Source organism: Molothrus aeneus, chromosome 9, assembly GCF_037042795.1.
Source record: "Molothrus aeneus isolate 106 chromosome 9, BPBGC_Maene_1.0, whole genome shotgun sequence".
In the NCBI taxonomy this organism is placed as follows: Eukaryota; Metazoa; Chordata; class Aves; order Passeriformes; family Icteridae; genus Molothrus; species Molothrus aeneus.
In genome coordinates this window covers 10,463,974-10,480,235 of record NC_089654.1, presented here as the reverse complement: position 1 = coordinate 10,480,235, position 16,262 = coordinate 10,463,974, and the positions used below count along the sequence as shown (strand labels likewise).

The following is a 16,262-nucleotide window of genomic DNA, read 5'->3' as shown; positions in this document are numbered from 1 at the left end:
TCTGTTCCCTTTAATGCTCACAAGATGCAGTGTTAAGCTGAGGCATGGCAGTCTGATTCAGCAACTTTTAGCCTGCGGTATCCACGCTCCTGGAGTGACCTAGAGCAACTTTCTATGTTCTTCTTGAAATTTTTAAGGAGATAAATGCTGTTCTTAGAATTACCAGTGGTTTGTAAATTAAAAAGATGGTTCATCGCTGATCTAGGTGAAAAAGCAACACCTTGCTTTTTGGAAGTGTGAAACCTACCTCTAAGCCAGAAAAATGAATTCATTTGTGGCTTTTAGCCAGTCACCTGGCTTCCTTATCCAAGCCTTCCCTGATTTTAAAATGGGAGCTATTAGACTCACTTGCTTCAGAGATGCCTGATGGGGAGAATTAATTACATGAGGTCAGTACAGGCCTTTTGAACTGGCAAGAGGTGCTGAAGTGCCAAGTGTTATGGAGTTGACAGTCCATGCTAATCCAAATTATTTTTCTTGTGGGATTTATATGGCAAACCCTCTGATCTCCAGTGATGTGGAATTGATCAGGGTGGAGGCTGAGTAGGACTAAGTGAGGAATTGGAATGAAGTGCTGGAAATTCATACTCTGGCAACATCCAGCATAAGATGTTTTGCCTTAGCACATTGAAAAATGATTTCTAAAAGCTTGTTCTGTCCTGCAGTAAGTTCTTTTGCCTGAAGACCTAAAGAGTTCCTCACCAAAAGGCTTCTGTTTTCCTCCTTTGTTTCATACTTTGCTACTGCGCTTTATGCCTTTCGTGGTTAGGTGAAGTTGGATTTTGCAGTGAGATCAGGGCTCAACCTCTGTCATGTGTGAAAAATGTACCATATCATCCCCAGGATAATAGCACTTACTCTTTGATTAGAGATTTTTTTTTTCCCTGAGGATTTACAATTAGTCTGAAATCTGAGTTAAAATTAATTTATAGAAATGAGTCCTTGAAGAAAAAGTTAGGAATCCGTATTCAACTTAATTTGTTCCCAGTAGTTTTTGTGACAATAGCCATGGCTCTTCAAATTCCCCATCATTACAGCTTACACAATCTTATGGACAGACTGAATTTGAAGACTGTTTTTTTTCTCCCCCTGTGAGGATTAATGGTCACTTAGAGCCATTATTCTTCATAACTGAAAGTTTCTCCTTCAGCAGACGCTGAAGAGTAATCTTCTGCAGTGACTTGGACAAGCTGGCTGCTCTCAGACTGGCCTCAGTCTCCCATTGTTCTCCATGGGACTGTGGCCACAGGCAAAGAAGGCCACAGCCCCTGTGCCCTTGCTCTGCATGGGATTTCCCTCTGCCTCCTGACAGCACAGACTGCAAGTTCCTCTAAGGCAGTGGGAAGCTGGGCATTATGAAAAGCTTCCTCTTAATTCAAGGCAGTGTATTGCCTTGGTGCCACTGAGAACAGGGGGCAGTAGCAGATGTTTGGAATGGGGTGAGCCTTCTAAGAGTTTCTTGAAAAGAATTTTAGACCTTTGCATTTGATGTTAGTAAAACAGTGTTATGAAAATAACATCAGAAGTGAATTATTAATCGTAAGCATTACTTCTGGAAAGCTTCCTGTTATACCAGCTCTGCTCAGCTGGGAGGTCAGACAGCCAAAGAGCCAGAAGAAAAGAGAGATGTGTAGGGAATTTGAACAAGTAAAAGTGAAGAAAAGACTAAAGGGAAAGCAGGGATCTATGAAGAGGGAATACTTTGCTGTGGGTCTGCCTGAAGGAAAGGAAGATGGGAGCTGTTAAACTTGGATCTTTTCCAGGATACAGACAAACAAACAGTTAACTACATGTTTGTGATCTGGGCATGATGTTGCTTCAGTAGGGCAGAACTGAGTTTGTTCTGATTTCACCACAGTGTTTCTGTACCATGTATGTTCAGCTTTCTTTTAAACTTAACCTTTGTCTTTGACTTTGTTGTGTTCAGGGCACTTGACTTTGGCATATTTAACATCTCTGCAGTGTGTTTTAAGTTCTTCTCTCTCAGCTCTGTCAGTGGATTTTAACTTACAATTTTGGTAATGCTGTTGAATTGTTGCAGCAGTGGCTTAAGAAAGAAGATGATGCATGGGAAAGGGTGGATGTTTGTACCCACTCCTGCATGTTGAGGTGTATGTCTGTGTCCTTGCTCAGTTCTCATGGGAAGCAAAGGAACTGGAAGAGAATTGATTTGAGTGGTGTCTCATCTGGAAACAAAACAAAACCTTGTGATGAGAAGATGTTTGTAGAATTCTCAGTCTGCAGAAAGGATTGAGGGATGCTTCAGCTTAATCATTCAAAGCTGGCCTCCTCCCCTCAGAAAAGGCTTCCAGCCAACAGCCTGACTCCACCTGCTTAACTGGGATCTTGTAGACAATTTGCCAGTTGAACAAATTAAGAAAGAAGTAAAGGAAGGAAGATTACAAGTAGAGCTTTAGTACCCATTGATTCAAATATTCACACTCACCAGCTTTTAAATGTTTAGTAGCCTTCTGAGCACTTTTTTAGCACTGATTAATGAGTAAGAATTTACTGTGGTTGTGTGGGGAAGCATGTGTGTGGGTTCTTCCTTTTTTTTTTTCTTGGAGTGAGAACTAAGTGCTTCCTGCAAGTCCAAGGTGAATGATATTTCTAGAGGAAGATGGGGTTGTATGTATGTGTTTAGATATGTTTATTCTCTATATTTGATCTGACCAATAATTACATGGCCAAGCATGCTGGCTGTTTACCCTGCACTGGAGGCTTCTGGCTTCTGTTCCTTCCCTGTCATTAATGCAAACCCAGACTTCATTGGCAGTGAGCATGTGACACATCTGTCTGTCCTCCTGTGATCAATACCATCCCTTCAGAGGTTCAGCTTTTGAAAGCAGTTCCATAAAATACCAGTTATTCTTATTTGGATTTGATAAATTTAATTACTTGAAGCAATTAATTATTTATTTGCTTTGTATTGATTACACTCCAAGGCGTTCTGACATCAATCTCATGGAGATCAGCACACCCTTATTAGGTGGGGAAAGTTTATGTTTCCAGGTCTGAACATCCCATGGATTAGTTAGCTGAGATGTGCTTGTTGCTTCTGCTAGCAATTTTTCATTAGTGAAGTTGTATGTTTTGCGCTCTTCAAGAGAGTGGCTGGGAGTAATTTCCACAGGGAGTCTGACAGGTAGAAGGGAAGTAGTTCTCTCATTTCTGTGAATAAAACTTATGAAGAAATGATGCAGGCTGGATCGAATTCATGTTGTGGCATTGCCATCTATTTGTTGTACTATATGCCCTTTAATTAAGGCCAAGAGAGTGCTGGTGCATTTCCTAATCAAACTCCTGTCTGTAGAGAATGAAATAAGATGAAAATATTGGTGTATTTATTTTTAGAGAGAACTGCAAAGGATACAAAATCTTGAATGAATAGAGAAGGTGAATCCAACATGTCTTTTCCTCCATTCTTGTGTTTAGCTAAACCAAAAGGCACTTAATGTTAAATTGCTGAAAGAAAATCCATCCATCACCTTTTTTTTGTGGAGGTTACTGATGTGACAGAGCATCTGGACCAAAGCCCTAGTAGGTTCTCGGGTATAAGGAGAGCACTCTGGCTACAGGACTGGGATCACCCTGGGTGCAGGAATGGGGTCTTTAAAATAAATTTTAGCTCTGGAAAGGACACTCCATGTTGCTGCTTCTGTTGAATCATCCAGTACCAAACAGTGTCCATGCAGTGTGAGCCTTCAGGGACCTTTGTCAGTCCTGGATTTGAGAAGCTTTTAGTACCTTTGTGTGCCTCTAGTGACACAGTCTGGGGTGTCATTCATCAGCCAGTTTTATTGTGTGTAACACATGCAGAGCTCCGTATATATCACTTTTTTCTTTCATTAGTGTAACCAATATAATGATTGGACTGTAATTAGTCACTGTGGTTGTTGGTATTTGTGTAAGTGGAGATTCGTTTAAATTATTTAAGAGAAAAGCAACATCAATTCAAGACTAGATGCATGTGTTGCTACACTTTGCTATGTCTGATCTGGAAGTTTACATAATGTTCTTGTACTATGGTAGAGTGTCCTTGGAATTCCCCCTCCTGTGCCAGTCTTAGGGTCCTCCCTGCAATCACAGCACACGCTGCTGTGCTCTTGGCTTGTTTCTGTCAGATGCAGCTTAGAGGCTGCAGCCATTTCCATTTTCTGCAGTTTCAGCTTGGTCTTCATGCCTGTAGTGAGAGCAGGGGTAGGACTATCTGGGAATCTGCAGATCTGCTTAAAGCAAACTACTGTAGTGCCATTCTGGTAATGTACTTTTAGCATAAAATACCCCCCAGTAAAAATGTCCTGTGCAGTTCTTTCTTCTGCAGCACTTCAGTTCCATGCAGTGAAGCACTTCAGAATTTCAGAAATGTGCAAGTTCATATCTAAAACTGAATTTTTCAGCTGAGGTTTTTCAAATTCCAGAACTCTAAGACTAAAGTACTTAATATGGTGCTTTCCTTCCTTGGGTCTTAAAACTGTACAGGAGTGGAGGCTCTCTGCTCCTGCAGAGTAGAGCCATGCAACTCAGGAATGTTTGACCTTCAGGCAGAAAATGCAAAGAACATTATTATCTGAAACTTTAGCATTCCTTCCTGGAAATCCACTAAACCATTCAGTACTCTAAAGATATCCATGAAGAAAGTGCCTAATGAGAAAGTTTTCTTGTTGCTGAAATCCATAAGGAAGGTGGTTTTCAATGTCAGTGAGCTGTATTATAATGCTGAACAATACTGGTGATGGTGCATAAAACCACAGGTACAGCTGTACAGGCTGTACAGGCACAGCTCAGATGTGTGGAGATTTTAGGGTTAATGTTTTTAGGACAGTTATATTGTTTAGGATTGGGGAAGGCTGATTTTAAGAAAAAACTTACCTTAAAATTGAATTAAAATGAAGTGCAGCATCAGGGAGGGTTCATGTGAAATATTTAAATAACCACTGATTAATTTTAAAAACCTTGTATTTTGGTGATAGACCAAACAAAAGGTTTCAGCACAGAAGATTTTTTTGGGGAGGAGTGGGAAATTGGGAGCATCAGAAAACGAGCATTTATGTAGAAAGTGATGGATTGAGAGCCAAATATAATCACTCACAAGGCCCTGACTGAGTCTGTAGATCCTTTAGACCTCCTCCATTCCTACTGCAGATCCCTATGACAGCCTCTACCTGCCAGGTGGTGATGCTGTGAGGCATAACAGGACTGTGTTGCAAGCTCTGCTATTATTTAGACTTCATTACTCTACTAAAATAGATTCAAATACATTTACAACTATGGTTAAAAGTATTAGCATAAATCATGAAAACTGAATGGCACACAAAAATAAATGAACCAAGTCTGTTTAGGGAGGCTATATCTTCAGTTATTTCTTATCCTGTTTGTTAATTTAATGAATTTTGCCAATTAGCAATTAATTTGCAGTAGGTCTCCTAGTCATTAGTGTGAATTAGCAAGGTTTTGTTGGCAAAATGCCTCGAACATTAAATAAAAACCCTGTATCGTGCAAAACCTCAAGGGTAATCCATGGTGAGATCCTGTACAGAAACTGAGCTGCAGAGAGTCCACCCAGTCCCAGCCCTTGCTGTGAAGGTGTGGTGGCTGCTCTGGTCTGATCTTTTTAAACTGCATGACCCAATACAGGTCAGTGCCCTGTATTCCACATCTCCCAGACCAAGTGCATTCCAGCAGAGGCTGTGTATCCCAGGCTTCTCTCTGCACAGGCAGGCTCTGGTACTGTGGCTTTGTGGTGTTGACTCACAATTTTCTGTAGCTCTTTATTTTTCTCTTGGTACACGCAGTTCATGTGTTTAATGCAGGTTGTTTATAGCAAGGACAAAGGATTACAGTCCTTAAATCAAAAGTGATGTTGGTGTAATTATAAGCACAGGCTAGTGTTGCAAAGAGGGCTGTAGGGAGAGGCTGTCAAAGGAGAAGAGCATCCAAAATATAGTAACCTCAAAAATCCCAGCTAATCAGTTTTCTGACGGGAGCAATCTGTTTCCCAGGTATTATTATTATATGGGGACTTTAAAGATAATAAATAACAATAATAGTCTGCTATGAGGAAGGAAAGAAAAGGGCAAATGCCATTCACCTCAGAAGCTGTGGTTGCTCACTGGAGTTCTCAGAGGAACATAATTTTCCTCAGCCCCTGTGGAGGCCTCCATCCATGACAACACCAACAACCTCCCAGGAGCTGTGGTGTCAGCAGTAAGGTTGCCTGAAGGGGTGTTTTCATTAATGCAGAGATATGGCCCACAGAAACCACATGTCCCAGTGCAGACATCATGAGCCAGAGAGCTCTTCTCCGGGCTGCTGGCTGGAACTTGTGGCCCCTGCAGATTGCTTTATTCTTTGGGAATGAGGGGCAAGTGAGCACCACTTCCAGCAGTGTGCTGCTTCCCTGGATATCTGCTTGAAAGACCAAAACAAAGAAGAGCTTCCTGAAGTAAGCTTGGTCTTATCAGAGCTGTACAGAGCATGAAGACTTCTCTCTTGCAACAAGGCAGCCCAGCTAACGGACCTTGGCTAACAGATTATCAGCAGCGTTTGAGTAATAGACTGCTCATTTAGTTTTAATACATTTTGCATAGAGAGCAATCAGCCTTCATCAGTCTTAGAGATGAATTGGCTTAGCCAGCTAAATTCTAAAGATATTAGTCCGACAGCAGCCACATAAATCATAACATTTTCTTAATGATGGTAAAATTAAAATATACTCTTGCTTTGAGAAACCAATGAAGCCTTCCTGTTTGCAGGCCAGATCCTCCTGCCTGAATTAAAAGGAAGCTTAATTGATGTGGTTTTAAACTAAACTCACAGTCCTCCTCTTCCTCAGCATCTTAAGTGTTCCTTTCTTTGAAGTTAAATTAATTTGTCCTGCCTTTCCCTGCTCCATCTTCTAATCTTCAAGAGTGTCAGTGAAGACCAGACTCCTGTGGGACATGATCCAGATGTGTACAACATCACAGTTGAAGGCTTTGCTAGTGGAGGCCTCCCAGGAGGAAAGCTTGTGCTCTTCCTCTAGCCAGCAAACCAAGACCTCCTGTCTGTCTACCTAGCCTAGCCAAAGATGAACTTTTCTTGTCCTTTGTTCCTGAAGCTGGCTTGGTGCCCAGCGCGCTTTTGCCAGAAAGGAAATGAACAGAAGAGAATCCTGTCTTTGGCTAAAAAGGCTTCAATGTCTGGTGTTGGGGTAGGAGTGAGGACACTTTCAGGGCTGTGGTAGTCACACAAGTATTGTGTGTCCACAGGCTTTTCAGTGAGGAGATGCTGGGCTCGTTGTGTCCCCCAAATTAAGGGTAGTACCTTCTGACTAGGTCAGCCCTTACATCCCCAAGCTGAGGCAGAGCTGGGTATGTCACCCATTTAAAAGTTCTGTGTGATTCCTCATGGCACAGAACAATTCTTTGGGCTGAATCCTCTTGCTTTCAGGGATATCTTCCAGATGTTCTAGACTGACTACTCAGTCTTCTGCTGAGCGGTGCAAAGTGACCTTTCCTTCCTTGGCCGCCTCCTGCTAGCTGCAGCATGGCACCCATGGAATAAACAGAACGTCTCCTGTCCCAGTGCTCTGGGCTGCCTTATCTTAGGGCTCTACCCTCTCCTTTTCAGCAGAGCCTGTGCAAGTAGTCTGTGCAGCAGAGCTCCTCAGAAGACCTCTTTTAGTGAGGTTCTGCTCAAGTTGAGACTCTGGGCTGAAGACTTGACTGAAATCCAAATATGTGATAACTTTGACAGCCTTTCTTCTGCTAAAACAATCATTTTGTGGTGAACTGCAGAGAATTGGTTTCTTTACAGTAGGAAAGAAGTATGAAATTGACTGCTATGCAGAAACCCTAGCACTAAGCCAAAGACCTTTGGGGTAAAAAAAAAGGCAGGGGCAGGCTGGTTTCTTAGAAATCCTCCCCTTATAGTCCTCCTGGTCCTTTGCTGGAGTCTTTTTTGTGATGCTAATATCTGTCAGAAAGGACGGTGCTTCTCAGCCTGTGAAGGGCCCATTCCCCTGGGGTGCTCTATGGCATCCATACTCTGGTTTCTTGGTTGAAGTGATGTTATGGAAAAGGCAGGATCCTTCTGGTCCTACACAGGTCCTACACTGGTGTTGTGGAGCAGCTGATGGGACATAGCCATAGCTGAGTTAAGATTAGAGCTCTCAGCATTTGGGGATATGTGTGTGCTTGCAGTGCTCCTGCATTCAGAGGAATCAGGAAGTTCCAGATGGAGCCTCTTGGCATTTTTGTGTTGGGGCAGCGAACACTGGAAGCAATGGGTCTGATCTGGGAGACTGATGTTGGGCTGCCTGCTTCAGGCAACTTCAGCCTGTGGCTTATGGGAAGTAAGGTGACCACAGGCCCTCCCAGTGAGCTCTCCTCAGAGGCCAGTTTTAAGGTGGAGTGAATAATGTTCCTTCCTTCAGGTCATTTCCAGCCACATTGCAGACTTGTGGCTGGGGGGCTCGTGGCTGAGGTTTGGGCCCCTGGTCAGTAAGTGGTGTGTGCAGGATGGCTGCAGGATGCTCCTGCTTCCTGGCTGCTCAATGGCCTGCCGGGCAACTTGAGTTGGTGATTGGGATCCCCGGGTTGAGGTGTGAGGTCACCTTTCCAGGGTTGGATGTGGAAGGGCAGCCTGTGCCTGTGCAGAAGGGTGTTTGACAATACAGTATTGAGAACCATTTCTTTCCTGGTGCGTCTTCTGGCATAGCCGAGTGCTTTCATTTTTTCTTGAATATGTCCGCGGGGCTTGGAAACCTGTTCTCCCTGCCATATTGTGCCAGCTGCATTTGTGCTGCTGGTAATCTAATAAATGCTTGGTCTGAGCAGCTAGCACTCCTGCTAGAGCCCAAATGAATGCAGAGGAAGGACCCTGCTAAGTGTGTGCATTCTTCCTCTCCTGGCCAGCTCCAATTCCCTTTCATAGCTCACATCTGATGCTTCCTCTCTCACCTAGCCCCTTAGCTCCGATGTAAATGTGTGTGCACACTTCCGCCAGTCAAGTAACTGTGCTCTCTCTGTCTCTCCCCTTTGTTACAAAGCCTGCTCTGTAAATGAATCCCACAGGTCTGGGGCTCAGCAGGTAAAAGGAGAAGTGAGTCTGTTAGCGCATGAGTCTAATCAGGCCGGCTAAAGCGAATAAAGTAGGGCAGCATTGCACATTAGCCGCTGTGTAAATGAGCCCTTTGATGGGCTGGGCACCGCGGGAGAGGGTTTGAAGCCAAGAAGAACTTTTGTTGTTAATTCAGTGACACATGGAAACTGTAAAACAGCGTGTCTTGCACACACACGAGAGAGAAAATAAAAGCCCTCACGACCGGGCTTTTCAATACCTGCCCTCAGACCTAGTCTGAAAACTTTCAGCCCCTGTCTCCCTCTCTTACCACTTGATTTTCCTTTCTCTCCCTTTCTTTTTTTTGTTCCCCCTGCACTATAAAAAGAAAAGCTCTCTTGCCTTTTGAACTAGACGGCTGTGAGTGAGGGCTATCTCTGAGCTGTGTGGCTCTGTTACCTTTGTGTTCCAGATGAAACTGCCAAGCTCGGTGGGACAGAAGAAGATTAAAGCCCTGGAGCAGATGCTGATGGAACTCGGAGTAGGTGAGTAAAGGGGGCACGCGAGAGAGAAAGAGACACACAGAGCTAGCCTTTGTTCTCGAGATGGGCTATTTTTTCCCCTAGTAATACAGCCAGTTTCTTGAATAACAGTATGTGAATGGTTTTTAAAATATTTTATGTGTTTAAAAAAAAAAGAGAGGGTAAAAGCCAGAACAAGATACACAGGGTTTTTTTTTTTTTCCTCCCAGTAGAAAAATCTTTTAAAAGAGCCTTTGTTTCTCTCTTGTTTGGGCCTTTTTAACCATCAAGAGAGGCAGCACAGTATTAGGAAGGCAAATCTCAGCCTTGCCGGGAGAGGTACTTCTAAGTGTGTTAGTGACCACGGCACGCGCATTGTTCAGGGCTGCCCTGTCTTGCTTTTAAGCTTCATTTCCTCTTAATTTACTGCTCACGGTGGCAAGTCCAAAATGCATCTGGGACTGTTCATCCCCCCTTTATAGGTTGCATGCTGTGTGAAAATCTGGAGCATCTCTGCTGAAAGGCGAGTAAACACACATCCCTCACTCTTGAACTTGAGTGTCTTAGCAGCTGAAAGAAGGGTTCACTTAACATGTACAATACCTGCTCGTGGCTAGAGGGGGAGAAGTGCAGCCTGTGGCCAGCGGCTGCTCTCCATGCAGTGGGGACAGTTTGCAGGTATTACAGGTCCCAGCATGCAGTGTCTCTTGATTAGACACCTGATGATCCCTTCCCTCCCGCACTGTGGCTGGAGAGACATTTAAAGGTAGGAAAAGAGAAAAATAGAAAGAAAAAATAGAAGCCTTATTAATGATTTACAGGAGATTACTGAGCCTGTTCCCAGCACTGACTTCTGTTAAGTCTTGTTAGTTTTTTGGGCCAACTGGTTTATGGCTCGATATGTTGTATTGGAGCCTGTGCCATTCTGAAGGCCTCCTGTGGCTGGTGAAAGTCATCAGCCAGGATGGTTTCCTCTTTCTGCTGTAGAACTAAGGGAGTTACTGTTTGTGCTTTGCTTGGGAAGCCTGAGGGAAGCAGGTGAGTGCTTCTTGGAGCTCACTTTCCATGAGGTAAGGAGGGGTTCCTGACTCCCTGCTCCTGCCTCACAGAACTCACATATCTTGAGGGTCTCTTGGGGCTTTGGCCCTGCTGTACCTTAGAGTGCAGAACCACACCTGGGCTTTGTGGGGGTGAACACAGTGCCAGCAGGAAGGGGGTCATGTGGGCAGCCCTGCAGACAGGGGCCACTGCTGTGTATCAGGGCAAACATGCAGAGCTTCATCCTTTCCTTCTGCAGAACTTGCAGCTCTTCCTGGCTCTGTGTGTGTGCATGGTGAGGGGCAGCAGAGTGCAAGGTGTGGGGAGGTGATCTGATAGTTGCTGCTACAAACAGGTCTGTAACACAGCAGCAGAGCAGTTCTCTGTCTTGGACCTGCCATGGGAGGAGCAGTAAGAGAAGCAATAGAACTCAGCCTGTCCACCTGTTGTTGGTGAAGGTGTAGGGAGCAGCAGGAGCTCTTCTGCCCTTTGCAGCAGTGGGGATCTAATCTCTCTGCAAGACAGAGCTCCCTTCATGTGACCTGGTGGGTGGCAAAGTTCAATTATCTGGTCTTCCATCATCCTTCACTTGCTGAGTCCTGGACTTTGCAGGTTCACCCTTAGTCCTTGGTCAGAACCAAAGGACAGTCTGAGAAGTAGGAGTGCAGCCTTTAGGGATACCAATTGCTGCTGATCCATGTTATTGGAGCGAGGCTCCTGGCGTATCTTTGTGGGAATGAAGCAGCAGCCGAGACCTTTATAGGGATTTTTCATTGTAGGGTTGTAGGTCTGGGTGTTTAACAGGGGGTGTTTTTCTCCCTAGATCTTAACCCTATGCCCACAGAGGAGATTGTACAGATGTTCAATGAGCTGCGGAGCGACCTGGTGCTGCTGTACGAGCTGAAACAAGCCTTTGCCAACTGCGAGTACGAGCTGCAGATGCTACGGCACCGCTACGAGGCCCTGGCCAAAGCTGGGAGCATCGGCCCCCTCAGCGTGGAAGGCGCCCATCCAGATGGCCAGACAGGGCTCGGCATCGAGGAGGGCAAGGGAGATACCAAGGACCAGATCATTGATGTAGTAGGAGCACCACTGACCCCCAACTCGGTGAGGAGGAAGGTCGGGGGGGCAGAACAGGGCGCACTCAGGTCTCCGACGCAGATGCCCTGACAAGCGCTGGGGATGCTGCCCTGCTCTCCTTCCAGGCATGCGCGTCCGAGGGAGCAGAACACGCCTGTTCCCCCCCAAGTCCCAGTGCTGCTCTCTGGGCTTGTCTCCTGTGCTGGACAGTGTTCTTGGTGCTACAGGTGGGGTCAGCAGGGCTTTCTACATCCTGCATGCAGGCAGATGGCTTGGTGTGGGTGCCACTGTGGACCAAAGCGGTGAGGCTTTGGGTGATGAGAGCTTGTTCTAAGGCAGCAACGGTACAGCTGCATACCTGAGGCATTTTCCCTCTAGACACGGCCTTGTAAGGGTTGCTCAGCAGAGGGAAGCAGGTGGGGAAAGCAGTCTTCAGGTGATGAGACATGACCTGCCCGAGACCCTGGAGTCAAGCAGTAGCCCTGCCTGGAGCAGGAGGCTTGGGAAGGACAGAGGTGTTTGAAGAGCAAAGGAGGGTTTTTATACCCTACTTCCAGTGCCAAGAAAGAAAAGCCTGGCCTAGGGCTTCTTCCAGTGCAAGCCCTGTGGCAATGTCCTGTGCATGTACCTCTGCAGGATGTGAATCACCGGCCTCTCCTCCCTGCCTCCAGGAGGGCAGGTTGCCCAGCCCCTCACCACTGCCTCAGGGCCAAGGGTAAGCCTGGGGATCAGCTGAGGCTGCTTTCCCCTCTGTGCAGTCCCCTGGCACAGCTGAGCTGAACTGCCTGATGAAAGCTGCCCATCTCCACACCGTGGCATCCCTGACGCCTCCGACGCACTGCCCCTGGTAGCGGCACAGACCTTTACTTTCTAAAATGTATAATGTATTGCAGGATATTGAGAACACCTTATCTGTCAACGGCAGAGGCGACACGTTAACCTGGACTTGAGTAATGTCCTATTTGATTGTGACAATGTTGAGTCGTAAGGAAGAGTTCCACTGAGACAGGTTCATGTTTGTAAAGGAGTCTTTTGAATTATTATTTTTTTCCCTACTGCATTCAATCTGGAATCTCACCCCTCCCTCCCTGCGGTCTGGAGTGTCCTGGTTTGCCAACTTTTCGGGCTGATTTACAGTACAGTTGGTCTCCCTTGAGAACTGGCTTGTTGGGAAGGTGGGAGAGATGGTGGTGGTAGCCATACCTGTAGGAGGAGGGAGCCCATGTGTGTGTTTCTGACCACATTGTCCCTCGGTGCCACCTCCTGGAATTGGAAACAAAGGCATGGGCCCAGGCAGCACAGAGAGGGTTAAACTGACCTGGTCTCTGACATATTTGAAAGAAATATAATCAAGTTAATTCACTGCAAGGCAAATTCAGTACCTAAAGGGCCCCCATGTTAAATACAGCACTGACCTTTACCGGCTGATTACACAAAGACGACACAATTAGATTAGTCCAAGACAAAAGGTCAAGCACATTCACACTGTGACCACTTTTTGCTACCTTTTGAGGCGGGGGGGAAATTACATCCCAGCTGGAGGAGTATTTTGGAGAGGAAGAAAACGGGGCTGCTGTACCATGTTCTGCCTGGTTTAGATATGTTTGGAGAGTCAGGCTGGGCCTGGCAGCGTGCTTGCCCTGAACCTTTATACAATTGTTGGGCTATGTGGTAGTGGGAGAGAGAGATCAACACCCTGCAGCCCACAGCCAGCTTTTCCCAAGACAGGCCGAGCTGAGTAGAGGTCATGTCCTGGTGATTCTCCCTGCCCTGTCCAGAGCTGGCAGATCCAGCTCCAGTGCCTCTTGTCCAGCATCATGGCTGAAATTTGCCTCTGGAAGATGGTTGGGCTCGGTCAGCACTGAGAAGGGGGATGGCTGATGGGTGCATGCATGTGTCCCCACCCTGCACAGTGAGGGCCCCAAGGTGTCCCAGGCTGTTGTGGGGACAGCAGGGCCAGGACATGGTGTGGATGGCCCTTTCTTCCCTCTCCTCCTGCAGCCATGGGTGCTTGGCCACGACACTTGCCCTTGTCCTGCTGCAGTGGTTTAACCCTGCCACGCCAGCCTTGAACTCCCGACTTCCAGCGTGTGCTTTGCCACTGAGCTGCCAGGGCCTTTGGGGGAATCATTTAATCTCCCTCCTTCAAATTCCTCTGAGTTGGAGAATCCCTTTGTGCTGTCTAGCACTGCCTGTCCATGGCACTCTACATGTTGGATTAAGCATGGATTAGTTCAGCCTCCAAACCAGCTGCTCCCCTGAAGCCAGATTTGTTTCCCTGGAGAGAAGTATCTTGCTCCAGATGTTGGAGGGAGTGAGTGGCAAAGCCAGGAATAGGACTAGGAGTCGAGACTCCTGAGCGCTGCCTGGCATGTCTGGATTCCTTTCCAGGAATTGGAATGCATGGGCAAAGGCACACCAGGGTCTTTTGAGGTACTGGTTTTGTCAGCAGCTGTCTGCCACCAGCCCGCTTGGCCAGCAGTGGGGATGGGGGACATGTCAGCAGGGTGTGTTAGTCAGGCTGGGACAGGCATCTGTCTCAGAGCCCCTGGGGCAGTGGGAAGCCTGGTGCTGTCCTGCCCTGCTGTGTCCACCACTTTCCTCCTACCCTGGTACCTGTCCATGCTCTCACAGGGACTGCAGTGCCCATTGCTGACCATTAAAGCTGAGCTGGGATCCCCCCAGTGCTGTTTGAGGCTGACCCCGGTAGGGACTTTACTCGGGGCCTTTGGGAGGTGAAAGGTGAGCCGAACTCGGAACAAATTAGTTCCAAGCAGAAGTTCAGCCAGTTACTCCAGATTGGATCCTTTGATTTCCGCAACTCAGACTCCACTCAGTGATCTGTAATGAGTGACTCTCAGAAATCCTCACATTGCAGCACTTTGTTCCTGAGCTCACAAGTCAGCCCATTAATGGGTAAAGGAAAGGACCTTGAGTCTAAGAAGTCTCGGGTTCAGAGTCAGAATTATTTGACTTTTAAGCTTCCTTTATCTGAACTCCTGCTGACTTCTTGTTTTCTGAGCCTGTTTGAAAGCTAGAAGTTACATTGTTAAGATCAAACATTCTCTCTTTCCAGATGGAGTTACAATATCTGTCTTTTATATATATATATTTTAATATATATAGTGTATATATACCAGGGTGTATATATATTCTTCTCTTTTTTTTAATCGTTCTTTCCATTAAAAGAAACTAGACTTGTAAGCTCTTGTAAATTATAATGTAAAACATTTTTTTTAACCAGACAGTTCCCAATTTTGCCCGAGGCAACTGGAATAGCTGTGCCACGGAAGGCAATAGGAAGGTGATTAATATGAATTTGTGACATATTTGAAAGATGGGTCTTTTGCCATATAAAGATTATCAAACACATGTGCTCTTCCCCATTAATTCTGCAGCCCTCCCAGGAAAGCCACAAAGCCCAGCTCCTTTGTTTCCAGGGTGGGTTTTTGTTTTTTTAAATGTACCTTTCGGTCCCCTTGATTACCCTGTATTTGATTTTTATAGGGCATCTGCTCACTCTGCTGTGTGGGTTCTCTGGCCCTTTTATTTCCCCGTTAATCGGATCCCACGAAGGCAGCGGTGCCAGGGCCTCTGACGAAATCCGTGTGTGTGTTGTATTTAACTTTCAGCCGTGCAAATTCCATGCTCTGTTTGCCGTCTGCCCGGCGGGAACTGGGGGCCGCTTCCCGCCAGGGAGGCAGTGGGGCCTCCCACGACGCGCTCTGCCGCTGGGAGCAGGGATGGGCAGGCCTGGCTCCTTGGGGCCCTGCTGCCTTGTCCGTCCCCTGGGTGCCTGTGGGCTGGGGCAGTGGCTCTGCAGGCCTTGGGAGCAAGGGAGGGCTCTGGGGCACAGCAGGCACCAGATTGCAGTCCCTGTGCCACTGCCTGCCGTGCCTTGTGCCGTGGGGACCCGGGGCTCTGGTTCCTCGTGTCCCTGCAGCAGCCAGCACAGGGGTACCTGGTAGCTGTGCATGCCGGGGGCACCCCACACACAGAGCCCAGCTCCGGGTGCTGACCCTGCCATGGTTCTGGGCAGAGGGTCCGTGTGGCACCTGGCACAGTCTCTGCAGCGCGCTGATGGGGCTGGGGAAGGTCCCACCTGGTGACAGTGGCCCTGGCTTTCCTAGGGCTGGGTGCAGCCCTGAACCTTCTCTGTGCAGGGGAGTTCCCCGGAGCTTGCCAGCCTCCTTCGGGCGTGTTGGTGTGCACTGCCCAGAAAAGGGGTGGGTTTTCTGAGGAGCCCTGGTTTTCTGTCAGCCTCCTGATCTGCTCCCAGCACACATCACAGCAGGTCTGGATGGCAGAGGAGCATTTCCAGGCTCTGCCCTGTCCCATGTCAAGCATCCCTGGCACAGCTGCCCATAACACAGAGCTGTTCTGTCCCTCTCTCAGTGTCCTGCTCCTTAGGGCTTGGTGCATGCTGGCTTGCTTGGTCAGGGCTCCTGGGGCCACTGAGTTCTTGCAGAGCTCAGCCCCTTCCTCCTGACCATCCTAAAGCCCTGTTCATGTGAGGGAGGTAACATCCCCTGTGAGGATGTCATCCCACCCCCTTGTCACTGCTGGATTAGCTCTGTCCCT

The 16,262-nt window shown here is 47.1% G+C and overlaps 1 protein-coding gene across 1 annotated transcript in view; it reads left to right on the top strand.

Moving 5' to 3' along the window:
• The window catches only part of DMAP1 (DNA methyltransferase 1 associated protein 1), a 29,996-nt gene extending 14,943 nt beyond the window's left edge, over positions 1–15,053 (top strand). Inside the window, exons 9-10 of the mRNA XM_066556028.1 lie at positions 9,515–9,587; positions 11,425–15,053. Of these exons, the coding sequence (XP_066412125.1) occupies positions 9,515–9,587; positions 11,425–11,771 (420 nt within the window). The 3' untranslated portion in view covers positions 11,772–15,053. The remainder of the gene's footprint in view (positions 1–9,514; positions 9,588–11,424) is intronic.
• The last annotated feature ends 1,209 nt before the right edge of the window (positions 15,054–16,262 follow it).